The following is a 26241-nucleotide window of genomic DNA, read 5'->3' on the forward strand; positions in this document are numbered from 1 at the left end:
ATGTTGGCGTTATCGATAAACGTCTCTCTGTTGGAGAAATTTCGTTGGTTACTGCAACAATGGCCTGCTGCAACATTTTATCTATGGCAATGTGTTTTTCCATTGGGGTGCGGGGTTGCGTTTTCTGTCTAGTGGTAATTCTATGGGGTGGAGGAGTATGTTTTCCCATGTCCTGATTTACAAGGGGAGCACCTGTTTTCTCCCACTGGGACGGGAATTGATGTACTAACTTGGCACAACTTAGCTCTATTGATGTCAAACCAATGGGGAAACCGGACAACCTCAAAGATAGGAACACCCTTGGGAAGCAATAGTCAATCGTTCACAGTTTCGAGGACGTATTGATCCAGGAAAGCTCGGCCCGGGGTTCTCTTGTAGGCTGTAAGTTCTGTTTACAGGCTGAAGGCAGAGGGGCTCAGCGGAGAAGGTCCCGGCCAAGCAGAGTGGCGGAGCAAAGCCCGGCCAGCAGTTCCGCCCCCCAGCAAGGTAGATGAATCACAGGGGACTCGGCCCCAAGCAGAGCTTTATGCGCCTCCAGGCGCTGGCAGATGACGGACGCGGCAATCGGGGGTGATGGGATTTGTAGTCCCGGTATGGCGGAGCCAAGCCCGGCCAATAGCAGCGGCGGAGCAAAGCCTGGCCCGGGGTTCTCTTGTAGGCTGTAAGTTCTGTTTACAGGCTGAAGGCAGAGCCTCCAGGCGCTGGCAGATGAGCTGCTCATCAAGTTCAGAAATTTTTATGATGCGATGAAGTGCCAAACTTATTCACCACCCACCCTCTTAATATCTCCTTTGCTGCAGCTGCCACTGCTCCCAAAGTGCCTGCTTAGCTCATTAAGAGTTTGCCCCCCTGCGTCGCTCTTGTTCTGTTAGCAATGGTACTGGCAAATGTGCAGTCTTTAAAGTCTTTAAAGAAAAAACTAAATCAGCAGCAAACACCAGCGTTAAACGGGGCAGCTCATAGTCTCTTTCCGCAGTTTTTGGAGTTTTTGAGAGTCTAAAAATTCAGTCTGTATTTTCTCCGACCCTTCTTTCCTACAGTGAAAGAAAGAACACCGCCTAGGCTCTTTTCTTTTCCTTTTTCCCTCTTTCCCACCTGTTGCAATTCTTGCCCGCTCGCGACCAACACGACTTCAGGCAAAAGACCGCAGTAGACTGTAAGCAATGCCTTGCAGCTGGGCCTCACCTTCAGCTCAGAGCCTCCCCCGTGAACTCTGTAGCGGCTCCTCCAACACCTGACCAAGCGTCCCACGTCCTTGCCGCTTCGCAAGACCAACGCGGCTCCTTCACTCCATCCAACAGGGGAGGTCCGACAGAGAATCAGGGAATCAGGTGCAGAGACCAACAGCAACTCATTATCGGTAGTTTGTCACACAGCAGCACGAAACCCTGACCGGCGCCCACGTCCACTTCCGCTGCTCTGTGCCCTCGGTGGACCCTAGGCTCCTTCCTCCCCGAAGGCTGCTCCGCCTGGACATGGGTGAAAGGTACGAGAGAGAAGGGAGCTCCGGCACTGGCTCACCGCGCCTGCTAGGCCCTACTAGACCTTCTTCTCACCTCTGCTGCAAGAAGCTGTCCTACTTCTTAAACAACCTCTACCGGGTACCACGAGTGGAGGAGGAGCTAAGCTCAGTGTATGAAAGAAACATCATCGTTTCAGAAGCAGCCCAAACCAGGCTCAACCCTATAATGCTTATTTGACTATTCCTATGTGCAAGGAACAGAGGGACTTCCTTCAGTTCAGGTGGAAAGGAAGGTTGTGGAGGTTCAAGAGTCTCCCTTTGGGGTTGACTTCGGCCCCTTGGTGTTTTACGAAGGTGATGCGTCCAGTAGCAGCTTGGTTGAGGTCAAGAGGAATACGTTTGATAGTATATCTGGACGATTTTTTGATCATGGCAGAGGAGAGGAAGTTGGCAAAGGAACAGACGGAGTTTGCAGTAAAGGTAATAGAGGATCTAGGTTTTGTAGTGAACAAAGAGAAGTCTTGTGAGGAACCACAGCAGACGATTCAATTTTTAGGTTTTCAGATACAGACGTCGGACTGTGTGTTGAAGTTACCTAGGATGAAGGTGAAGAAAATAAGGAAGGAGGTGAGAAGAGCAATGAATTCGGAATGGATTACATTGAGACAGTTAGCTTGGTTGCTGGGTCTATTGTCAGCATCAATTCAAGCGATTTTTCCGGCCCCTCTACATTACAGGGCATTGCAGAGATTGAAGGGTTTTCACTTAAGGAGGGGGGCGAAGTATTCACAAAAAAGTATGTTGAATCTAGAGTCGAAGGACAAATTGAAGTGGTGGCTGATGAATCTGGAGGCTTGGAATGGCAGGGCAATTTTTGGGGAGGTTCCAGAGGTAGAGATAGAATCGGATGCGAGTCTTCAAGGATGGGGAGCGCGATGTGGTCTGGTTTCAACAGGGGGCAAGTGGTCAAAGGACGAAAAGGAGATGCATATGAAATTGTCTGGAGCTTCTTGCAGGATCTTTTGCAATAAAGAGCTTCATGAGAGACAGGGTGAAGTGTTGTGTGCTGTTGAAGGTGGACAATTTGTCGGCTGTGAGGTACGTGAACAAATTGGGAGGACCTCGATCGAAAGGTCTAGCGGACTTGGAGAAGGAGTTTTGGAGATTTTGCTTAGAGAAGGAGATTGTAGTTCAGGCACAATATATTCCAGGTCTGTGCAACGTAGAAGCGGATTGGTTTTCAAGATATCTCAGAGATGTGAGCAATTGGAAGCTTCAGAAGGGGATATTTTTGAGGTTGGAGAAGAGGTGGGGTCCATTTCAAGTGGATCTTTTTGCAGAAAGACTGAATTGTCAGTTGAGAGGGTTTTACAGTTGGAGACCGGATCCGGAGGCAAAAGGAATAGATGCCTTTCTTCAGGATTGGGGTGTGGGGAGAAATTATGCTTTTCCCCCATTCTCATTGATTCAGAGAACTCTGATGAAAGTCAGGAGAGAGAAGGCGGAGATGATAATGTTGACGCCTTTTTGGAGAGCTCAAGTGTGGTTTCCAGATATGATGGATTTATTGATAGAGGATCCGGTGTTGTTACCAGATTTGAAGGAGATCATACTGGATCCAGAAGGGAATGTGCACGATTTAGTGATGAGGGGTCAGTTAAGATTAGAGGCGTGGTTGATTTCAGGAGAATATGGCAAGTGCGTGGATTATCGAAGGAGGCTGAGGATCTTATCGCTGAATCATGGTCAAAGGGAACGACAAAAGTTTATAGATCAGCTTGGAGAAGATGGTCTGATTGGTGTATCAAGAGGAATTTGGATTCTGTATCAGCACCTATAGTGGAGGTGGCAAATTATTTGTCAGAATTGTATAAGTTAGGATTGGCTTACAATACAATGAATATTAGCAGATCTGCGATTTCAGCAGGTCATGTTTTGGTGGATGGTATACCTGTAGGACAAAATGTGTTAGTTAAGAGGTTGGTTAAGAGTGTAAGGATGGTTTTACCTCCAAAGGCAAAGTATGATGTATTATGGGATGTTTCATTGGTTTTGAAAGATTTGGATAGTTGGGGTAGTAATGCCTCAATGGATATTAATTTACTTTCTTGGAAGATGGCTATGCTTCTTTGTTTGATTTCTTGTAGAAGGGTGTCTGATATAAGAGCCTTGGAGGTAGATTGTAGGTGTTATAAACCTGAGGGTGTGTGTTTTGAGTTAAGGAAAAGAACGAAGAGCATGTCTAGAACTATTTTCTATCCTAATTTGGAGGGAAATTACAATTTGTGTGTGGTACGGTGTTTGAGAGAATATAAAAGGAAGACTTTTGCTTTAAGTCAAGGAGGTTGTTCGCAACTTTTGATTTCATATAAGGAACCTTTTAGCCCAGTTTCAACGCCTACATTGGCAAGGTGGGTGAGAGAGGTGATGTTGAGGTCAGGAGTAGATATAAGTGTTTTTGGGGCTCATTGTGTTTGAGGGGCTATGGCATCAAAGGCGTTTATGAGAGGATTTAGTTTAGGTGGAATTATGAAGGCTGTGGATTGGAGTAATTAATCTACTTTTAAGAAGTTCTATTTTAAGCCTGTGGAAAATGTCTTGGATAGAGTTTTGGATGAACTTTGACCATGCATAATATTGGCCTCCGGGCCTTGATGTAAAATGCAGATTTTCCACATTTAGAAAAGGCACGGAGGCTAATATTATCCCTCCACTGTTCCCTCCCAATTTTATCAATGATTTTGTTTCTTCATTATGCAGGTTAAGGAAGAAGGATTTGGAAATACAGAGACTTGGAAGTCGTTGACAAGACAGATGAAATTTTGTTGTTATTTAATAAGAGACTTTGGATTTTATGTTTATTCGCAGCACGCAAAGAGGAAGATGGCTGCCAGTTCTATGTATTTATGCATGTTCAGTGTTCTAAGATTGTAGTGTTCTAATTCTATTGTTTATTTGTTGCTGCTGTCTGGGGAGCAATAAAAGGGATATGCATAATATTAGCCTCCGTGCCTTTATTAAAATCATGATTTTCTACCCATTTCTAAATATGGAAAATCTGCATTATGGGTGTTGTCGTTTTTCTGCTATTACATCTTGGTAATAAGTGTTTTGATTATATGGCTACAACTTTATCAAAAAGTATACGAGAATGCATGATCCTCACAATCTCGAAAAGGGATGTGGCTTAACGGGGTATGGAGTCCCACTAGGGAACCAGTTTCGAGTCTGGCGGGAAACTCAAACATCTTGCGATTCTTACACAAAAAACGGGACTAACTAGTCACACGTGAACCTGGGAAATATGGAAGCTAAACTCTAAAGAAAAACTACACATTCCCTTCTAGTATGCCGTCAATATTTCTATATACCAATTCAATACTACAGTACGGTCCCTTTAATAGCTATTGAGAGCTCTGACGCACAGGTACTAATAATATAACATAAACATCCGATCGCGCACGCTCACTTAGAACATCCGGGCAGCAGCCCTTTTTGGTGTGGTAAATCTATCAATACGGCCCGCCCCAATGCCCTTAGAAACGGGTGGATTTTGGACACCTAACATGGCCGTCGCGCTAAAACAGAAGAAAGAGGCAAACGCGCATGCGGGTTACGAAGTAAACACTCCACGACATTATGACAACCGAGCCGCGTCCTTCCTCTACGTTACAGTTATCCGATTTGTTGAAAACGAAACCAAAAATTATGTCCGAAGCAAAAAAGCAAATCGTATCTATAAGCCTCTGTCTCTTTTCTTTTCTTCGCCGTGGCCCGGATGCTGAGTGCACCGGTTTGATCCGGTTCCTCGCGCATGCGCAGGGACAATAAACAGGAAGAACAGGGAGGCGGCGCAGACTGTGCTATAGGGAGCGAAAGGGGACTCAATTATAGAGGAGGACGCTGCACCGAGCTGTCACCCAAATCAGTTCTGTCTGTCAAACAGAGCCCCTCTCCGGACCTGTCATCGTAACCGGGGCCTGCGCTGCACACAAAGGAAGCAAGTCTCCGGGGAGTGCCAGCGCCGCCACCTCCTTTCGGCTTAGGAGACGAGGTGCGCGCTGTGTCCCTGCCTGGGGCCCCTTCGACGCTTTGTATTCGCTCTCCCGTCGCCTCTCTCACCATGGTGCAGAAGGAGAAGCCGCAGTCTGGAGGAGAGGAAGCAGAGTTACCACCCAGCCCGTGCACTGCTGCCCCGCCGGCCATGGTTCATCCTCCCGAGACCGTCGGGGAGGAGACCGAGACGGCAGGCTGCCGCAAGTTCCTGTGCGGCGTAGTCGAAGGTGAGCAGATGTACGGGGAGCAACTCCAGTGGTGGGTAGGAGGGAAAAGAGTGGACCATGATGACCCTTGCTGATCTATCCATCGTCTCAAATGTTTAGCTCCACATAATCCATTAAGCTCGTCTAACCACCGGGGCCCAAAGCTTTGTCTGTGTAAATGGCTTTTATTATTCAGATTTGTCGTTTTAGACCTTCGGTTACGTAAGCTTTAGAAGGGCTTATTACTCCTTTGGACCTTTTCAATGCGCCGATGACAAACTATTAGGTTGAAGGAGTGGGAATTGGCATAGCGCAGTATAAAAGGAATTATATTTTGCCAAATCGGCGGCTGAGTGCTTATCTTTAATTATAGTGATTATGATCAGTGCAGTTCAACTACCCGTATTTACTTTGTTCTGCCACTACCTTTATTATTGCATTCAGGCAGTATTTGAGACCCAAACTCCCTTGTTTGGTCTTTACCGGGGATGTAAGATTATGTGCTGCTGAATCAGCATGCTCTTTCGACTGCCACCCGAGCCCAGCCACGTAACTCTTCATTTTTTGCACGCGTCACCACGGTGCCTCGTAGAAGCTGTTTTAAAAGAGTGTACGGGAAAAACAGCCCTCCGCTGGTATCCGTAGCTTAAATACTGGCACGTTCTTTTGAAATTTGATGAGATTGAGATGAAGTAACTCTTTTAATGTAAGTAACCTGCGTCTGTTAAATAAATAGATTAACTCAATTGCTAATGTATATTAATAAAATCTAGTGCAAACGAGCTGTGCAAATTACAGTGCACAAAAACCTCTACCTTCCAAAATACATAATGGGTTAACACTGTGAGCAAGAGCCGCAAAAAAGGGAGCGGCGACTCCCGAACGCTGCATATCACCTAAAGAGTCAGGCAGCTGTTTAAAATGCAGTGAGTTACAAAACCAAGTTTAGTGCTTGGTGCACATCTATGGTTACGGATTTTGTAAATTTGAAGCACATCAGAAAATAATTTCGGGCTCTCTGATTCCGGTACTTTTTTTCCATGGGTTGCTTTAAAATCTTCCTTTGATGTCAAACAATTTTTACTGAATATGACAACAGTATATTCTCACATGCACTATATTGTTGGCCAAACTGAAACATTCAGAACAGTGGCCCCAATCTATAGTTGAATATTGAGACGGGGGAGTGAAGGTACCCAACAGTGCCTTAAGACTGTAACAATGTAGAGCTTGGTAACATCGAACCTGAACACATTTTTTTGATTCTTTTAAGAGCTATTCTGTTTGTGCTTTTTTACAGTGAATCATGAACATGGAAGATACATGTATTCTTTACCAAAGTCAATACAGTTGTTCTTATCCTGCCTCCACCTTGTAGTGGACCATAGTGGCCACATTTTGTTTTGATATGCGTGTTCTATCACGCGTAGCCTTCCGTTCTTCACTGGTGAATTATGTAAGTAATCAAGTATCCCTTGCCATATATTGTAAAGATATTCGAAGTCACTGAGGAGTTCCGTGACTGTCTAGAGCAAATGTTTTCAATCTGTGGGGGTGGGAACCCCAGGGGGGGCCCGGAGTCCTCGGAAGGGTGTTCTCACTTCCAGGCCTAACTTATGCATGGAATACAAAACGTGCTCTTCATTTTGGACAAAGTCAACTGCAATCATTAAAATGCTTCAGCTGAAGTTAATTAAGTGTTATGTGCTGTAAAACGAAGAGGCCTGACAGACAGCTAAAACAATCCTTCAAATAAGCCTTCATGCCAGTGTGCCTTTTTTATCTGAATGAAATGCAAATGTACATTAGGAGTTAATCTGCAAATGTAAAGGATGCTTGGGAGTGGGTCTGGCTTTAATTGCTCAAACCACTTCTAGCATTGTGATGGCAAAGATGTATTTTTTTATGTGTGGTGGTTAGCAACTGGGCTAGGAAGTGTGTGCTTTTAATGATAACTGTATTTGCACAGCACTTAGTACCCCTGAGGAGGTGTTGAAGGGACAGTTATGCAAAAATGCATTAATTATGGTCTGATATTACACAAAACTACATTTTGGAAGCTCCATTTTATCCTAAAACTCTGCACATTTTGTAGTAGTCTATCTTGTAATGTGTGTAATGCAAGTATAAAAATGACTTGCACATTCACAGTGCTTTCTGTCACAGGCTGTGACCTCATAACACTAAAAATACACAAGTCACTATTTTTCACTGCATCAACCAAATGTAATTCTGTGGCTCTCTGGTTACAGACAGACCTATGCAGTGCATTAAATAGAGGTTTGATAATGTACTATATAGTGCATTTCCCACTGAGTAACAACATAATTTTTTTTTTCATTTAAGCTGCCCATTATTTTATATGTAGCTACCTGATGGTGATAGACCTAAAAAACGAACACAATATATTGGGGCTGATTTATGAGAGGCCTGCACTGCTGGAGTGTCAGTTTTTTTGAAGCTTCGGCGGCACAAGCATCAGAATCCTATCTGAGGCGAGACAGTCACCCTGGGTGGCTTTGCATGGCCTTATAGATATGGAGTAAGACAAAAACAGTTCAAGTCTCTGCGTTGCCTTAATCTATGTAAAGATGGTGTTCCATATGCATTGCGGTTGGTGTTCCCACACAATGCCCAAGGATTTTTATTCTGCCCCAGATTTAGAAAACCATGTAAACCTGGGGCAGTGCCAAAACCTTATGCCTCCCCACAGCAGGTGTAACGAGGAGAAATGTTTTCATTTAGCCTCGTTTTTCCCTCTTTTCATGTGCTGCATTAGAAATTTTTGTCAGGGGGTCCTTATGCCTAAACGTTTTTGACAGGGGGTGTCTCGGCATCACACAGTTTCTAGACCTCTGGTCTAGAGGAACAAGGCCGAAGAGAAAGTTCCTTTTATAAGGTTATTGAACTTCAAGGTGATTTGCAGTGTCCTAATCATGTATGTGTAGGGGGTATTCATTCCATAATATACATGGTCACATCACCTTTCCCACACATCACTTAAATCCTGTCTGCATAGCTTTTTCATGTGAAAGAGAGCATGTTTGCAAACATGAAGAATGAAAACCGACTCATTACACCTGATTAGTCCCACATTTGCATGCCTTTATGAAGTAAACATCGACATTGCACAATTGTCACTGCCACTTTCACTGGAATTTGATACAGATTAACTCTTTGTCGGTTATTCAGTTGACAATTTACTTCATTTGATGTCGATTTGCCTCAGTTGATGTAACCGCTTGTCCTTGTGGGAGCGTTTCGAACGTCACTGAGGTGGCGTTCGGTTGACCATTTTGTCTCAACTCTGTGACACACTTTTCTCTTCGCCTTGCAGGTTGTCATGAAAGGGTTTGCTTTACCACAACCGATGCATATCTTTCCAATGGCGGGACATATACCTTTGTGTGAAAGTCTGTGTCTGTAACATGTTTTCTGTTTAGACAGTGCCTTGTGTTCCTCAGCCATGTACTTTGGCTTACTTTTCATGCTAGTGACTGACGCACTTTGGACGCCTCCAGCCTCCGTTTCAGTCGCTTGACGATCAGCACGCTCTTCAGTGCGGGTGTCCTTGAGGACTTGTTCTAAACTCCGTTCCATCATCGTTCTTTGTCAATTCAAATCTGACAGACATCCATCTTTTACTCTGAGGCGGGTAGCTTCCTCATCATTAAATTAATTTAATTTATAGTGCTTCACCATCACATCCAGTCGCTCAACAAAGTCATTCATGGTTTCGCCTCCTCTCTTGTGTTCTTGACTTGATGGCGGTTTAGAGTTTTTCTGAGCCCATACACAGTAGCTTTGGTAGTGGGCTGCTTCGTTCGGGGGCAACTATGCTAGTACAACCCCCAAGCCCCTTTCAGGGGCTGCTCTGCAGCACGCAGTGTTATGAGGATTCCCTTTAGCTGCTTTAAGTCGACAAATCTTGTATACTACCAGTCCATGAAAGTAGATAACGTTATTTCATGTGGTCTGCTTTGTGCGCAAATGTTTCTTAACAAAGGTGGTTAATCTCTGCTTCATAGCACATGCATTTTGGTATGACTTGAACCAAACTATTCCTGTGCACTACTTTCGTAATCTGGTTGCACCCTCCTTTAGCATTCAACTCATCCGTCCAACACTGACACCACAAGTCTACTGTGTAGAGTGGGAACCCCATCTACCTGTACCAACATGTTTCAACCACCTACAAACACCCTAATGCGGCACTGGCCTTCGTCAGGATGCTGATCCCTCGTTACAATCCTAATCCCTATGAGTTTATTTAAACTGAATAATAAGGGCAGGTATGTGACTTTACTTGCCTTCAAGTACACACACTCAGGATGAGTACTGGAGTCTCATTATAGCTTCTCCAAACTCTGGGCCAGAGTGGGAACACTGCCCTATAGTCGCACTTACATAGAGGTACTGCGTCTCCTCGAAGACCACTCTATGCCCTCTAGAGGCATGTCTGTACAGGCAGATGGGGTAATGGAGATGTTACTCCTATATACCATATTTAATTTTTAATCCTGTTAAGGGGGGGCCAATAATAACTAAATGTACAGGCACCTACTTAGTCTTACCCTCATTCGAAAATATTGTTTTTCTTTTATATGGAAAATAAACTCTCCACTCTGACTGTTGGTCTTCACCAGGGTGTGTCAGCGAGCCTATGATGAAGCATGCCACAATACAGTGGGTGAGGGCAATCGTAGAACCTTTTGGATTTTCCAGTAGGTTTTCTCCTTTTCCTTTCTTCCTTTTTTCACCCTGTCAAAACAATAGGCAGTGCAGTACAGTTCTCAGGGCCCAACACCACCATGTCTGATTCTCAATACTCCCATTAGAAAGCAGTACAGAGCAAACACGATCAAGGCTGTTGTGTTGGATTAAAGGATACTGGAAACAACCCTAAAGTCCCTAATCCCCCATTCCCCTGACAGAGTGGTAGTATCCACTTCTTTCTGTAGTTTTGATAACGCTTACAGAAAAATGTGATTAATGCATTCTTTTGCATAGGGACAAAAAGGGCAGGTCCGGTTTGGCTGGCTGTCATGTAGCCCCCATTTAGCAGTGAACGTGTGCAGTGGCAGAACACCAAAACGAAATTTAACGTACAGGATTTTTGCTAGTGGGGGCTCAATGGGGACCATGTATTCTTCCATAAGGAAGGAATCTTTAAATTCCAGGTAGGTTATTGTCAAAGTGCACAAACTCTTGTATCTATTCAATTCCACCATGTACATACCTCTAATACACCCCCTTAAGTGCAGCCTTTGACATACCGGTCTTTGCTCCCGGATTAGTCCAAAGGTGTTCACATCCCATATTTACCAGGAAGGTCTTGATATTCCCAAATTAGGGGATCCTGGAGACTCCAGGCTGTGTTGTAGCTCCTCCAATCCCACCAGATATGTAACTAGATCCATGAGGCCAATAGCAACCTCTGATACAGTGATGGTCTAAGGGCTGCTTTATGGACGATGGACCTTTTGGCCTAGATCCAGACATAATGGCAGGAGTGTGGTACTAGTAGGAAGATTCGCCAAGGATTGTATAAATTGGTTCTCGCCCTACTCCAGTGCAGTGGCCTTCTCATTTCCCCACAATTCTCCCCCATGCAGGGACCCGTCTAATGTTTGCAGGGTAAACATTTGAATGGCTGGAGGTACAGGTCGAAAGCCGTAGCGCTTGAAACCCCTCAAGATGGCCCCCTGCATTGAATTCAAGCTTCAACTTGCTTTTGTGGATCGGAGCAAGACCAGACTAAGTTCTCCATCAGTGAGGCCCAAATACTCAAAGATGCGGACAGTGTCAAGGGGACCAACTACAGAGACTGGTTGTATAACTGGGATTAACAATCCAGTACTAGGTTTTTTGTAGCTTGATCTCAAGCCCTCTCTGCTCCCAGAAGACACCAACCTGATCCAGGAGATTTTTGAATACCCATAGGAGATTTGGATACCAGTAGGGCATCGTCTGCGAACAGGAAGGCTGGGATCTTTGTACCCGCTAGGCTCGGGCGTCATGATTGCACTGCTCTATTTGGGTTACTAGATCATTAATCTATAATGGGGTTGGGGCAAGAACACAGCCATGTTTTACTCCCCTCGTGCCTGGTATTGATGTTGTCCGCTCTCAATATTTACCATATCTGACCTGCACATAGTTCTTTTGGTGCAGCCTCCTGACATCAGCTAGATAACTTGGGGCACCCTGTTCGATTTAGGGCTTTCCACAGATCCTTCCTTGGCACAAGGTCGAAGGCAATGCAAATGTGAACATGGACTGTGTAAATCTGTCCACCTCCCAGAACAACATACTTCCAGTATATAGGTTGTAGCCAAAATACTTGGTCGATGGTACTGGTACTGTTAGAAACCCTGCTTGGAGGGGGTTGGTTATAAGGCCTGCACCCTCAACCCACTCATTGAGCCTATCCAACACAGGGCTGGAAAAATCCACTTGCTTGCTCGCTATGGCGAGCCAGATTTATTCAGTACGTGCTATTTTTAGGGCCTACTCTCCCTTTCTGGCAAGTAGGAAGACAAACTGACTTTTGACCTATCTCTGAAAGTGGAGCAAATGTGACCAGATACCAAGATTAAAAGGCATTTTATTGCTCACAAAGTGAATGAGCAATAAAGATGCCTTTAAATCTTGCTATCTTGTCACATTTGCCTGACTGTGAGACCGAGGTCAAGTACGTTACAGTTAGGTTGAGGAGATTTTTCAGGTTCCTATACCTGCAGGTCTAGTAACATTTTTAGGATTTTTCGAGCCCTGCAACAGTATGCGACTAAAAAGCTTTTGGGAACTGTCAATAAGGCTGATTGTCCGATAATTAGATGGCAGGGAACATGAGCCTTTCTTGTAAACTGGTACGATCTTGGCCCCTGCCCAGGTGGCTGGATATGGGTAAACCTTTTAGAATACAATAAAGTATGGGCCCCGGATTGCCTTATCTGCCATAAAAGCTCCCCAGGCACCTTATCTAACCATGCTTGCTTATTGTAAATGAAGCCAGCTACCTTGGGAATTCTCCATGTCATGAGGTAAAGTTGGCCGGTCAACTATCAGGGATGGAATTGACTCATTAGATCGTCAGAATATCTGGACAATGAAGAACCTCCACTAGGGAATCCTAGGGCATTTCTTAAAGAGCAGGAATCCACAGTTTAGTTTTTCAAACAGGAGTCACCTGGATCAGATCTGCCAGTTATCTCTTGGTTTTTGATGCTACTCATGGGATCATAATAAAGGTTATGAAGGCATAATGTTTATTCCCACTTAAGTCCTGAAGGGAGGCATGTTTTGCTTTGGTGTCTTGGCCCAACCTCTAGCTGAAAAAAGAAGGAAGGTGTTTGTTCAGATGAGAGGCTAACACATTAGTTGAGCATTGACTCGTTTCCCTCATCAGGAACGGGAATATCAGCACTTTCAATCACCAGTCACTAGCATTCCTCAGATACCAAGAGATCTACTTCACTTCAGCATTCTTCTAATGTGGCAGGTTCTCTCCTGTCACTGACAAACTTTGTTGATGGGTGAAGTTTCAAAAGTCCTATGCTATTTCCATCAACATATTCAACCTTGCTGCGCCCAGTTTGCTGTTATAACGAAAATACGTTATTGTCCATTTTCTAGAGGGTTCAGCAACAGACCGTGTTCTAATGGCACATAATCGAGCTAGGGCCTCCAGCCAGATGATGTGTGGCTCTCAATTTGCCAGTGCTCTCTTCTCTGGCTTTCTTCAGTTAAATTATGTCCATATAATCCTGGCCACTGTGGATGTACTGAGACTTCAATCTCTGAAGCGATCTGTAATGCAGAGGTCCCAAAAATAATGCTTCGATCAAGGATGCCAAAAGGCCGCTATCTGTGCCAACAACCTCCACGAAATCCGCTTCCTAATCAAGGAAGACTTCAATTGTTTCTAGATGTTATTGAGTTTCTTCATAGGCATTTGAAATTGAGCATCAACGGAGTCCACTTGGAATCCCAGAATTTCTGTGTGTTGCGATGGAATGAGAAATTCTTTACATTGATAAGTCCCAAATTCAATAGATATCTTCTCCATGCTAAATAGGTTTTGAGTTCCAGTGGATTCTGGGCCATAGGATGTTGTCTTTTACACTATAAAGACACACATCCTTTGGCTCTGAGAGTCTCTACTACCTACTTTATTATCTTGGAGAAACACCTAGGGCCCAATGCCAAACCGAATGGTAAGACTCTGCACTTACACCCTTGGTCTCACCACTGAAATTGAAGGAACCTTCTTTGTGAGGTTTAAATTTTAGATGGTCATGTACTGATCTTTGAGGTCTAATTGGACCATTCAGTCGTTCTCTTTCAGTAGACCTCTCAAAGTTGGATACTTTCCATCTTGAAAAGGATACAAGCATAGAACTCTCAAAGGTTCAGCACTAATCTAAAAACCCATCTTTCTTTTGAACCAAAAAGACGTTGTTGAAAAAGTTACCGGGATTAGTGGGTTGTCGTACCATCAAACTTTTCTTCATGCCACATAACTTCTTTGGGAGCCTTGGAAAAACGTTCGGTCTAAAGAGTGCTCCCCGCCTTGCTTCCCCTGCCGTTCATGCTATAAAAATAAAAAAAGCATTGGGCGAGAGTGTGTCCTGCTTGCAAAAGCAGGAATGACAAAGCTATTTGAGAAAATAGTGTTTGGAGGCTGTAATTAAAGCCTACTGAGTAACACCACACATAACAGCGGGTACTAAGGCGGGACTACTAAGCCTATTTACCAATGAACAGCCACAGCTTACATTGGACCATTTCATAAGGCACTAAAAATACGGGCAGAGAGGGCAGAGATTCAAGTCCCTACCTGAACACAGCATGCCTCGCAGAGCAGCACATGCGCTGCCCAGTCTCGACCTAATAAGGAAATCACTCTTTTGGAAATGCATCTCGCTATTGCATGAATATCTCCATGATTCCACATCCACTTTCAGCATTCGGTTTAACTTTATTTTATTGGTAATCTCTTCAGGGAGGCTAATAATTGAATAGGAGATTAGCCGGAAATCCCTCTCGCTACTCTGGGCTGGCTTTCATACACTGGTGTACTGCAGGAGCACTACAGGTTTGATCAACCTTAGTCACAATGAAAATTGTTCCTAACACTCGTGTAGGAAAGTTTCATTTCTATTAAGGACATGGTGGCAAGGATTATGCTTGGCTCTCTTCGCTTTATTAAATAGCAGCCTTTTAAAAAAAACACATTTCCTTTAAGCTTCATCTTAAAGCGAAGAACTAACAGCCCCAAGAGTTTTTGGGAGTGGTGTAACAAAAACAGTAAATGAGTCCAACAGTAGTTCATAGCCGTGGCCAATCAGGGTCCACATATGTCTCTAATAGTCCGCGCTGTTCCCCCTCTTTCTTCACACGAGTCATGCCACAGTCACTTCCTTATTGGTCCGACTTGGAACCATATGAACCTGAGAACAAAAGTGACGGATCAAGGAAAATCAATGTCCTGAGCATTTTACACAGATAGCAACTTTCAGAGTAGCTTTTATTACAATTTTGACAGATTAGACCATCCATATACTCATTTTAAAAGTATTGCTTATGTCTTAGGGTGGGTCTTTCATTGGAGAAACAACAACTTATCGCCGGGTGAGATAATCCTTGCCTCTGTGTCCTTTACAGAATTGAAACTTTCCTACACAAGAGTTAGGAAGAATTTTCATTCTCTGTTGGGACCGGAGGCGAGGATTCTGCTGGTTCAAAGCTTGCTTACCACCATATGAGCCATATCGAGCACCGGCTTGAAGAAAAATCTCTTATAAGTGGAGTCCCCTTTCATAACATGCGGCATTCATAATGTCCTCCAATCTTGCCCCCAGGGAGAAAGCTTTAGATGCCATTACTACCCTGGTAGAGTGGGTTCCGAACATAGTCGGGTCGATGCATGCCTCCTGCATGGTCCAGCTAACCCATCTTACAATCGTTGGTGAGTAAACTGCCAAGTTCATGGTTTTTTTTTTCTCTCTCAATGCAATGAGTAGTTGCCTTTCGCCCAGGGGGCGGAACTTCTCAGACAAACATCAGTTCATATTCTTTGAGACACTAGACTACGCAGAGCTTCAGGGAGGGCTGGGTATTCAATATCCCTGGTATTAGATTTAGTTCTCCTAAACCCAGTGAAAGACACCCCAGAAGGGGAAAATATCTGCACTACCTTGGTGACGGAAGGGGTTGAAACCCCGTCGCTGAATCCAATGTGACCATCGGGTTCAAGCTCATCTGTATAATTTGACCGTACTGTCTGCCCAGGCTTTGTCCAGGAGTTCGTGAGCCTGGAGCGAAGTCCTGGGACCAACCATTATCCCCTGTAATATGCCATGCCATCAGGGTTAGGGAGCCTTCCAGGGCTAACTGGTGGGGAGCCCTGTCTGGATTGAGAAGGAGGTGAGGAAATTGGGGGAGTTGAATTGGAGAATCCCAGGAAAGTTCCAGTGGAACTGGAAACCACACTTGAGATTTCCAAATCGGGTGATCAAAACCACATCCGCCCGTTGGCGTGTGGTCTGGGCCGATGCTCATGAGATCATGGTGAAGGGCGGAAAGGCATATACCTGCTCCTGAGCCCAATCCTGCAGAAAGGCATCCGTCCAAGCGTGGCCAAAACACGTCCACTGAGAATGGACTCCATCTCTTCTGTAGCTGTGCAAACACCTCTGGATCTAGCTTCCACAGGCTGGAGTCCCGCAGGTGGCGGGAGTGCCAGTCTGCCACTTGTTTCTTCTGGCCCAGAAGGTATTCTGATGTCACGGAAACATGATGCTCTAGGCAATACAGCCAAAAACTGGTCGCCAGATCTGAGAGAACTTTGGAGCGCGTACCCACGAGATGGTCGACACATTGTTGTAGGAAGCTGGGTTTCTGTTGCAGTAACCCCCCCATGGTACCAAGGGCACTGTGGCCAAGGAAGGCCTCTAAGGGCTGCAGCACTTTGTGTGTGTGTGTGTCATATCCGACCTCAAAAGATACCTCTGCATCCAGGCGCCCTGGGGAAGAGAACCCGAGGTGCACCTACGTCCCCAGCCCTCCAACTTACCTGCTTAGCTGTTTGTTCCTACTGGAAGTCTGCCTGGACCGAGCCTGCAGCCAAAACCGGCAACTCTCATTGAAAACAGGGCACCCAACGCCAAAACTGCGCCCTGCTCCATCTGCCCCAGGGCCGCTGCGGGTGTACTTTGGGTGCTAACTCGGACCCCCCCCCCCCTTTGCCCTGAGCCTAACACCAGGAGCTTTGCTCTCTCAACCCTGTGGCCTGCTCGTAAGCAGCAACCAACTGGAGGCCCCCTATCCCCAATTGGATAACATTGGGCCTCTGCACCTGGCTGTTCTAGTGCCCCTGAGGGTGCTTTGAGAGTGCATCCTCGAGCCTGGGGTAACCCTGGTTTTAGCCCCAGAATACAAAACCGTATGGAATCCTTGGGTCTGAACTGAAAAATGGTAATGAAAAAAATGTGTGGCAAGAACCACTACTGTGAAGTGACTGATTGGATCAACACAGAACCATTCGCTAATGCCCTCAGAAGTAACTGTGGGCAGATCCCTTTACAGGACGAAATCCCTCACTCACCAAAGGTGACATGCTTCAATATATGGGATTCTCCTCCGAAAGGAAACCCCTAGTTCCTTTGAGGGCTACAGCCCCCTCTCTGAGAGGGAGGAGCTCGGGGATGTTTTGAGTGTTTATAGGGTATCCTAAACCCACATATGAAGAGAAATAGTGAGTGAGGGTGCAGTGCAAACAAAGAGAAAATGTGAGGGAAGTGAAAACTAAGACTAGCTAATGAGCATAAAAAATGTCATTTATTCGGATATGCCCACTGCCAGGATTAAAAACAGTGCACCAGCGGTATGGATTTAAACCGCATTAGTGTGGTGGAAAATAATGGTCAACATGTTTCAGCCTCAAAAGTCCAAACGTGGACAGGGCTTTCATCAGGACCTAGAAAGATGCTGCTGCTTGTGTGAAAGTGATTTAAGCAAAAAAGGATACAGAACACAGACGAAATTTCAAGTCCGTCTGTACCAAGAGGAACTGTTACCTATATTAAAGAAAAAAGCCAAAGGTCAAATGTAATAAAACTATTCGTTCAGATGTTTAACATATTGACTCCAAAAGTGATTCTGTGGAAATAGGTAACAAATTAGACTTCCTTACCCGCAACTGCTGAGTAATGGACCTCACCTCAACCTGGCAACAGCTCAGGAAAGGGACACCACTCTGAAAAAAACGATGGGTGTGTCATTGTCACACCATGTGCCATCATAAAGGTCCAGAGGTATTGTAACCCATTAAGAGACCTGAGATAGACGTGAGAACTGGAGCAGGATTAAAAACAAGGGGGCCTAGTGGGAGATAAAGAATTTAAGGGTAACCAGCAAAAAGAAGCAATAGTGATAAGGTGACTTGCGTATCAGAGCCCTGAAGGATTACCCTTATAAATACAAGTATATAGTTCATCAAGTGGAAACTTAAACTTACTTCTTCGTTACAATAAATTTGTAATTAAGGACATTAAGTTCAAATGTCGCTGCCAAAAAACCCGGTTATGGAGGTTACAATGTGTGGTGCATTGCATGATTGGAGCCCCACAGACCCACTTGGGATTCATTTTTGGGTGAAACATTGCGGTGATGCGGCCGACTGACTGGAGTAGTACACAGGCACTACAGGGACCAAGAGGCCACGGAGTGGCCATGCCCAGGAGGGCGGGGACTGTGATATGTAATTAGATGCCTGAATAACTGCCGTTCTTTCACGAGCAACTAGCAAGCCTTTGAAACCCATGATGAAGTGCTCTTTAGCACGAAACGCACCGGTGTTTGGACTTAGATTTTGGTGTGAGGCTTCAAATCCTGTAACGTCATCGCAACCTCCATTAAATAAGTGTGGCAGTCCCTTTTCCTGTGTGCGCCTTTCCATATCGGGCAAACTTTGCTTTTGATTGTAGCGGCCACGCCAGGGCCGCGAAAGTGCCCCGCTGTGTATGCAGTCCTGCTGTGACGGTAAACGCTGCAGCGCTAAGGATGGGAGCCGGTGATGGGAGGTTACAATGTGCGGTGCGTTTCATGACTGGAGCCACACGGACCCACTTGGGATTAATTTTTGGGTGAAACATTGCGGTGATGCGGCGACTCACTGGAGTAGTACACAGGCACTACAGGGACCAATAGGCCACGGAGTGGCCATGCCCATGAGGGCGGGGACTGTGATTTATAATTAGATGCCTCAATAACGGACGTTCATTCACGAGCAACCAGCAAGCCTTTGAAACCCATGATGAAGTGCTCTTTAGCACGAAACGCGTCAGGTTTTGAACTTTGATTTTGGTGTGAGGCTTCAAATCCTCAAGTCATCGCAACCTCCATTAAATGAGTGTGGCAATACCCTTTCCTGTGTGGGCCTTTCCATGTCGGGCGAACTTTGTGATGTACAAAAAGTTGATTACTTACCTTTTGTCTAGGGGATGTCTCGGTGTGATAGCTAGGCATATCGCACTGATTAGTAGAAGTAATCTCAAAAGTAACATACATAGTAATCTGCAAAGTAACAAAGTAATTCTGATTATTGATTTGCCTGTAATTCATTCAACTGTATATCATTGCATAAGCTTTTGCAAAGTATTATTTCACTTACTTGCACCAGGCTTGGCTTGTTTCTTACAAATAAAGTAACTAAATAATATATATATTTTTTTAAACAAACAAATTGGTCTGAGTTCAGTGTTCGAGTGTGTGTGATATCGTTTGCTGCCTGAGTGTGTACAACAAATGCTTAACACTACCCTCTGATAAAGCCTTACTGCTCGCCCACACTACCACAAATCGAGAGTAAGGTGCTATCTACTTTGACCTCTGCCTTCCTTTGGGGTTCCACTGGACTCTGTGCACACTATACCTCATTTTGGTACAGTATATACAGAGCTAGTTTTCTACAGTTGTCCATCTTGAGTAGCACACAAGACTAAGATCTGTCCCTCGTTCAACATCGGACCTCAAAGGAGCCTGCTAGAAGCTCCAAACAGTTGATGTGTAATGATTGTTCTTGAGGAGACCATGACCCTCCTGTGTAAAAATCGTCACATCGAGCGCCCCAACCGGACCTGCTGGCGCCTGATTCTATGACTACGTTCGGAACTGAACCGAAGATCGCTCTTCCATTCCTCAATGTGAGAGCCACCATTAAATTTATTCTCTCAGCTTGTCCGTGAGGTCGACGGTCCGGTAGTATGTGACGCCCTTTCGGAGAGGAGCCGCTGCAGGGCCCAATAATGTAATGGGCCCGGAAAGATGGCCTGGATTGAAGAGGAGGCCTACTAGACAGGCAGTCTGTCTCAGCAAAGTGCGTGGTCTGGCTAATGTACAGCGTAATACGTGTCTGATTTTTGTCCTCTTCCACCCTCAGTCTACTTTCCCGGAAGTTGTGAATTTGATCTCAAACACCAAGAAGACCGCTGTCTGAGATGGAACCAGGAGGGATTTCCCTTTGTTTATTACAAAACCCAAACATTATAAGAGGTCCATTGCCGTCTGCAAATAGAGCCACAGCTGGCAGGGGCACTGGCCCATGATAAGCATGTCGTCCAAGTACACAATGAGCCGGATGCCTCGCGCTCGCAGGTGCTCCACCACCGATTTCAGATCCTTGGTGAAGCACCAGGGTGCGAAGGACATTCCGAAGGGAAGACTTGAAAATCCAAACGCCTGTTGACGCCACAAGAATTGAAGGAAGCGCCGATGTGGTGGTAAAATGAGTATCACAAGGTACGCATCCTTGAGATCGAGGCGTGTCATCCAATCGAATGGGCTCAGGACATCTTGCAGGAGGTGAATTCCCTCCATTTTGAAAAGGCGGGCGGGGAAGGGGAGGAGAAGATTGCCATGGTCTGGATGATCCTGCTTCCTCATCCGAGGGATCCTCTTGGAAATCTGGGAATGGAGGGGGGATGGCCTCCTCCTTGGGGCTCTTGTTCTGGGGGCGGTAAAGCAGGGAGGCTCTTTGCCATGAAGGCATGCTTTAAGCGCTTAAAAGCGTCAATATCTCCCTAGCCCCTCCGGCCCTGGGTCCTCTTTAGGGTGCTTTTCTGGAGTCTCATCTGGGTTTACTGGGTCTGGAGGGACAAGGGGAAGGGAACATGCAGCAGGCGCTGGTTGGGATCTCTTTGCGCACTCGCTGGCAATGCGCTGGGTGAGGCGCTCCTCCATGGGGGCCTTGGATTCACCTACAGCACGTAGATGGAGGCATCTACCGCACTGTAAAAGTCATCATCCCATGGGAGACGGTTTAAAGGGTCTTCATAACACTTCTCTGAGGCTTCCATTGTAGCCGACATGGTCTTGAACCCCAGGGGAAGAAACAGTTAAAGCACTGTACTTATTTAAAAACTCTAGTCCCCCAAGTGTAACTCATGCAGCACCCACTGTTTTGAGGGAAATGCGGGCAGCTGCAGACTTTTAGGGTTGTCACACTATCTTTTGTGGGCTGAGCCGCACCATAAGGGGTTTAACCCCGTGAACACTTCTTCCATTGTGCAACAATCAATAGGGAATACTGCCTGGGGAACCGTGCTCCCTTATAGACCCTCGCGGTCACTGGCAAGACTACACCGGGTATTTTAATTAGGTCTACCGAACTTGCTATAGGGCGTCAAAATCTGGTGTGTACAGACCCCTTTAGTGGCGTCTTCCATCCAGGCAAAGGCTCGCGGCAACGCAGACTGTCAACACGCGCCCGGTCCTTTCAGCTCAATCCGACAGGAATTGCGTGTCACGGGGAGTAGAGACCCACCGAAGTCCATCGCCACCTTGCAGGTGGAGGACCGCACCGCTGCGCAGCACCAATAACAGCAGTCATGAAGGAGCGAGATACGGTCCCATGGCTGGGTATAGCTAGCGCTATACGCTGTATATGAAATCAAGGATTCCACTATCGCTCGCCGCATAATCCAGCTTTGTACCGGAACCATGATGGATAGTGTTTTCCCCTCTCAGCCGGCTAGGAGGTTCTTCTCTCCCTTGATTGACTGCTGCAGCGTGCTTAATTTGATCCGGTGTTTGCTGGCGGAGCTACTGGCTCTCATTTCTGGGGACCGGCACTTACTTTTCTGCATCAGACGTTTACCGAGTGGAATACAGACACAAAGCAGAAAGCGGAGACCTAGGTCTATAAAAGATGACATGGCCCACATTACTGTCACGGGCCCAACACAAACATCACTGAGGTAGCAAAAGCAATCTTCTAAATGAGCAGCAGCAAGAACCCCCACAGTCAAAGGAGTGGGGTTGTGAAAACTAGAAGCCACCTAAAATTCACAGTGCAGTGAGAATGAAGGCTATCGGACCACACTGACAACAGGAGTAGCAGCAAGAACTCGTCCACATTCATCATAAGAACATAAAATGGCCAGAACCCACCACATTATGCAAACACCAAAAGACGTAAATAAGAATTATGTTACTTACCCTGTAAGCATCTATTCTTGCCATGTAGTGCTGTAGAATCAAACACTGCACAATCCTGCCATCCAGTGCCTGGTCCGTGTGCCCACAAGCTGCCCCTCCCTGAAGAAGTGCCACAAGGCAAAGCGACTCCTCCCCCGGCAACAGTTACGCATTGGCATCGACTCCACTGCCAGACCGTTTTCCTGCAAGAGGGTGAGAATGGAGAATAATTGAGTACAAGTACACAGATGTCCATGAAAGTGAAATATAGATTAGGACTGCAACAACCATAGATGTCTGGAGAGGAGGATGTGCTCATGTGAATCTATGGCACTGCATGCCAAGAACAGATGCTTACAGTGTAAGTAAAATAATCTGTTCACGGTATATCTGGCTGTAGATACACATGCTTTGTATAGACTGTATAGCAGTGCCCTCGCAAAAACTGTGGCTAACCAGTGTTAATGCACCTATTGAAGTGTGGTCTACATATACCTTTTTAATTTACAGGTTCCAATCCTAGTGAAATGGCTTCTCCCACTTGTGGCAGCATAAGCGCAAATTCAGCAGGCGAGGCCCTTCAACCAACTCCTTGCTGTCCATGGCAGTGGACATCTTACTTTGTTTAAAAAAAAAAAAAAAAAAAAACTTGAAGCGCATTGAAGAAAGCAAAGGTAAAGGGACCTTGTAATATGTTGTTAGATTTAAAAAACAAAACAAAAAAAAACCTTAAATTCTGTAGAAAAAACCCAAAGGTTAAAGAGCTGTTATAGTTGAAAATGTCAGTAAAAACATACCGTTTTAACCACCAGTAGAGTTTAGTCTTATCCATCATAACTATTCACTGACTGCATTTGTTAGTGTAATGATTTTTAGAGGAGTCTGCCCATGCAAATTAGCTTCAGCTTGCTTTGTGGAAAATGATGGTCACGTTAATTGCTAATTTGTTAATGAGTCATTTTTGGGATAGTAATATTTTTACAAACAATTAACATTCCATGTTAAAATTATACAAAAATACTTTAGCTTTGTTGCAAATCATTTTTTTGTCGGTTATATTAGGACAAAATAAAGAACTATTCATGTCTCGGAACACATAAATGGTTGTGGCAGTTGGTGGGACAGGTCAGTTTCTTTACAGGACAAGTTTATGTTGAATTTTTGTCCCATGCACAAAAAGTTTTTACAAAATGACACACCTTGCCTTTTTAGTTGCTAGTAAGTTATACATACCACATCTCCTCGTGCATGCATTCCGTTGCTCATCTTTTCACTCGTATCCATCCATGCACCCTCTAACTCATTCTTGCTTTCATTCTCTCACCCATCTACGATCAAGCAAACTAACAAGCATGTGCCAGATTAAAGAAATAAAAGTAAAACGAAAAAATAATGCTGCAAGATAAACATGCAGGGCATGTACTTGCAATTTACATTAAAAAACAAACTAAAAGTGAAACGCAGTTGTAGGAAGCATCCTGGAATGGAATTACAAATCATGCATACTTGCTGTACAAATGAAAGTTGGCTGACCTGTTTCTTCTAAACAGGGTGGAAATCTTAGAACTGTAAAACAAATACCCTGTTGATACCATTCCAAGATGACGAACCGGTTTACAAGCATTGGCTCTGCGGGAGGAGGTCCACTCAAGACACGGCCCAGTAGTACAGCCTGGGGAGTGTTTGGGTGGCTCATAAAAAGTAAGTAAAGAAAAAATGATAAATAAAAAGAGAAATTGGAGAAATAAAAGACAGGTGCATAAGGCCTAGCACTGAAGCACACACGGTTTCAAGATGATGTGATAAGCCAAATTACTGCCACTCACAGCGCAATACACCAATGGCTGAAATAGACTACCTTGTTATCAAATGCTATGTGCTACCATGGGTGGAAAGGGTATGTGAATGACACCTGAATTGGGCCAGTGTCGCAAGATGGGCGATACAAAGCCTGTCTATGTATGTATGTATTTAAAAAAAAAAAAGGGGGGGATGGCAGACATCTAAAGATCGCATCTAAGAGCTACTGTAATACTCAGACACTAAATACTGATACAAGCACAGATTGTGGTTGACGAAAGAGTACAAACCTTCCTAAAACAGCTTAGCAATGATTTTGAAAGGGTCGTTTTTTTGTTTGTTTTTTTAAGTCCCAGAGTTTGTCAGGCTGAGCAACAAGCATCAAAACTCTTTAGTGTGGGCCCAGTTTCCCTGCATTGCTACTGCTTGCCTCAGACCTGCAGATTAGCCGTGGAGCGCATCTCTCCCGTGGGCCTCTGTTAATGTGTGGCCATCCTCACGAGCCTTTTGGTACTGCTTCTGTTACTGCGCCATTGAGGACAGATCCTCCAGGTTTACGAGTCTTTCCTCAGTAATGCTTTTTCTCCTCGCAAGAATTCCTCTTTCATGAACTCTGCCATTACCTCTTTACTGGATTTGTTAGCAGCAAAAGTGGGCTGGTTATGAGTGACTTGTCTACCTTTTTAGGGTACTTTACCCCATGATCATTTCATCCTGTGATTGGCGTACCTCCTTATCTATTTAGAAACGTCATAAAAGGACTATTTTTGTTTTGCACTCATTTGGCTGCTTACGTATTTTTTATCTGTAGTATTTACCATCCTCTTCAGGAAATACTCCTTCTCTTAGCTGTATGCGTAGTTCTAAAATGGCAGCTTTGAGCATCTCCGAGTCTTATGTAATTTCTAATTAACCTGTGTGTAAACAGTACTTCTTGCACATTACTTGGGTATTAAAAGTGAAAACGTTTACAAAAGCCTGCCTAAACTACCAGAAGGTGGAGAGGATGGAGTAGAAGCTAATTTAATGTTTTTCTTCAGAAGGGCCAAAACTAAAGTTGAGAAAGAAGATGGCTATATATCCAGTATGTGCAAATTTGGAAAATTGTGTCTCTTCGTTGTCTATGACCAGTTTGTAAAATTCACAAAAAACCCAAGCATTTAGAAATAATTGGTCCACGGTCCTGACTTACAAGTGGCTACAGACCATGCAAAGGGAATTAAGCACACTACTGATTGTGTAAGAGGTGATATCAACTTCAGACACGGTGTGTGAAGTCGGAGAGATTAAGAAATGTGAATAATGTAGTATGGTCGAAGAAGTTACAGCTGCTAAATACAAACAAACCCGTGCTCCTGATCAGCAGTAGGGGACATACAGTGAACAATCTCCGCTCTCAAACTAGGAATACTTTCTGCAGCATACATGTTCGAGTCAACTTGCCCCAGTGAAAGGGGGGACAAGCTTGTAAAAACAGTTGAATGTTTAGAAGAGAACACCATATTTATTATTCAAATTGGTGACAGTGACCTTTTAAACTTGCCTAGTTGTAAAATGACATTGGTTTATGGCCTTTTGTTCACCTCTGCTGCTATTTGTTTGCATGGGTGTCATTTACACTCTATAAAACAAGCATTTACAATGCAATGGTCTCGGCATTGTTAAAGTTAGAGCTATTGGCATTGCTCATGACATTATTTTTGTTTATGTTTTTGTTTTTAAAACATTTAAAGAAACTGCATTGTTATTTACAATGTCAATAGCTTAATCACTCTCAAATGCGAGACCTATTGCATTTGCACCCACACACACAAAGCCACCCACACACACGGAGCTATGCTCTGCACCCGGCGAGGGGGATAGCTGGGAAAAGGGTGCGTGGCCAGAAAGTCCATGTCGACAAACTACCACCTCCGGGGTGAAAAGGCTGTATGAAGTGCAGGCCACAGGGATATTTTGGATGCAAAACAAGGGAGATATTAGTGCAAGGGAAGAATAGTGCCCTGCACACCACAACACGCAGCACTGCTACCGGGTGTATCGAAGAATGAGGTGTCTGACGTGGCGCACAAAGGAATGAGGTAGCACACAGAGAAACAGTGCAATGACGAGTGCTGTTCAGTGCAAAACAAAAAAAAGTAAACCGGCTGTGTAAGTGAGTTCTGGTTGTGGTCAGAGCTATATTTGTATAGCGCTCCCCCCCCCCCCCCCCTCGCGATGGCGAAAGCGTTTCCT

General features: G+C 44.9%; 1 protein-coding gene across 2 annotated transcripts in view; it reads left to right on the plus strand.

Moving 5' to 3' along the window:
• The first annotated feature begins 5276 nt into the window (after positions 1–5276).
• Positions 5277–26241, plus strand: part of OGA (O-GlcNAcase) — a 476162-nt gene continuing 455197 nt past the window's right edge. The window contains exons 1-2 of one of the 2 annotated variants that reach the window (XM_085606453.1): positions 5283–5745; positions 7025–7180. Coding sequence is in view for 1 of the 2 variants with exons in the window: in XM_085606452.1 (XP_085462578.1) it covers positions 5586–5745 (160 nt within the window). In the remaining variant the exon portion in view is untranslated. Of the gene's footprint in view, positions 5746–7024; positions 7181–26241 lie in introns of both variants that reach the window. The other variant, XM_085606452.1, reaches the window with a different exon arrangement.

This window comes from Triturus cristatus, chromosome 1_2, assembly GCF_964204655.1.
Source record: "Triturus cristatus chromosome 1_2, aTriCri1.1, whole genome shotgun sequence".
Classification (NCBI taxonomy): Eukaryota; Metazoa; Chordata; class Amphibia; order Caudata; family Salamandridae; genus Triturus; species Triturus cristatus.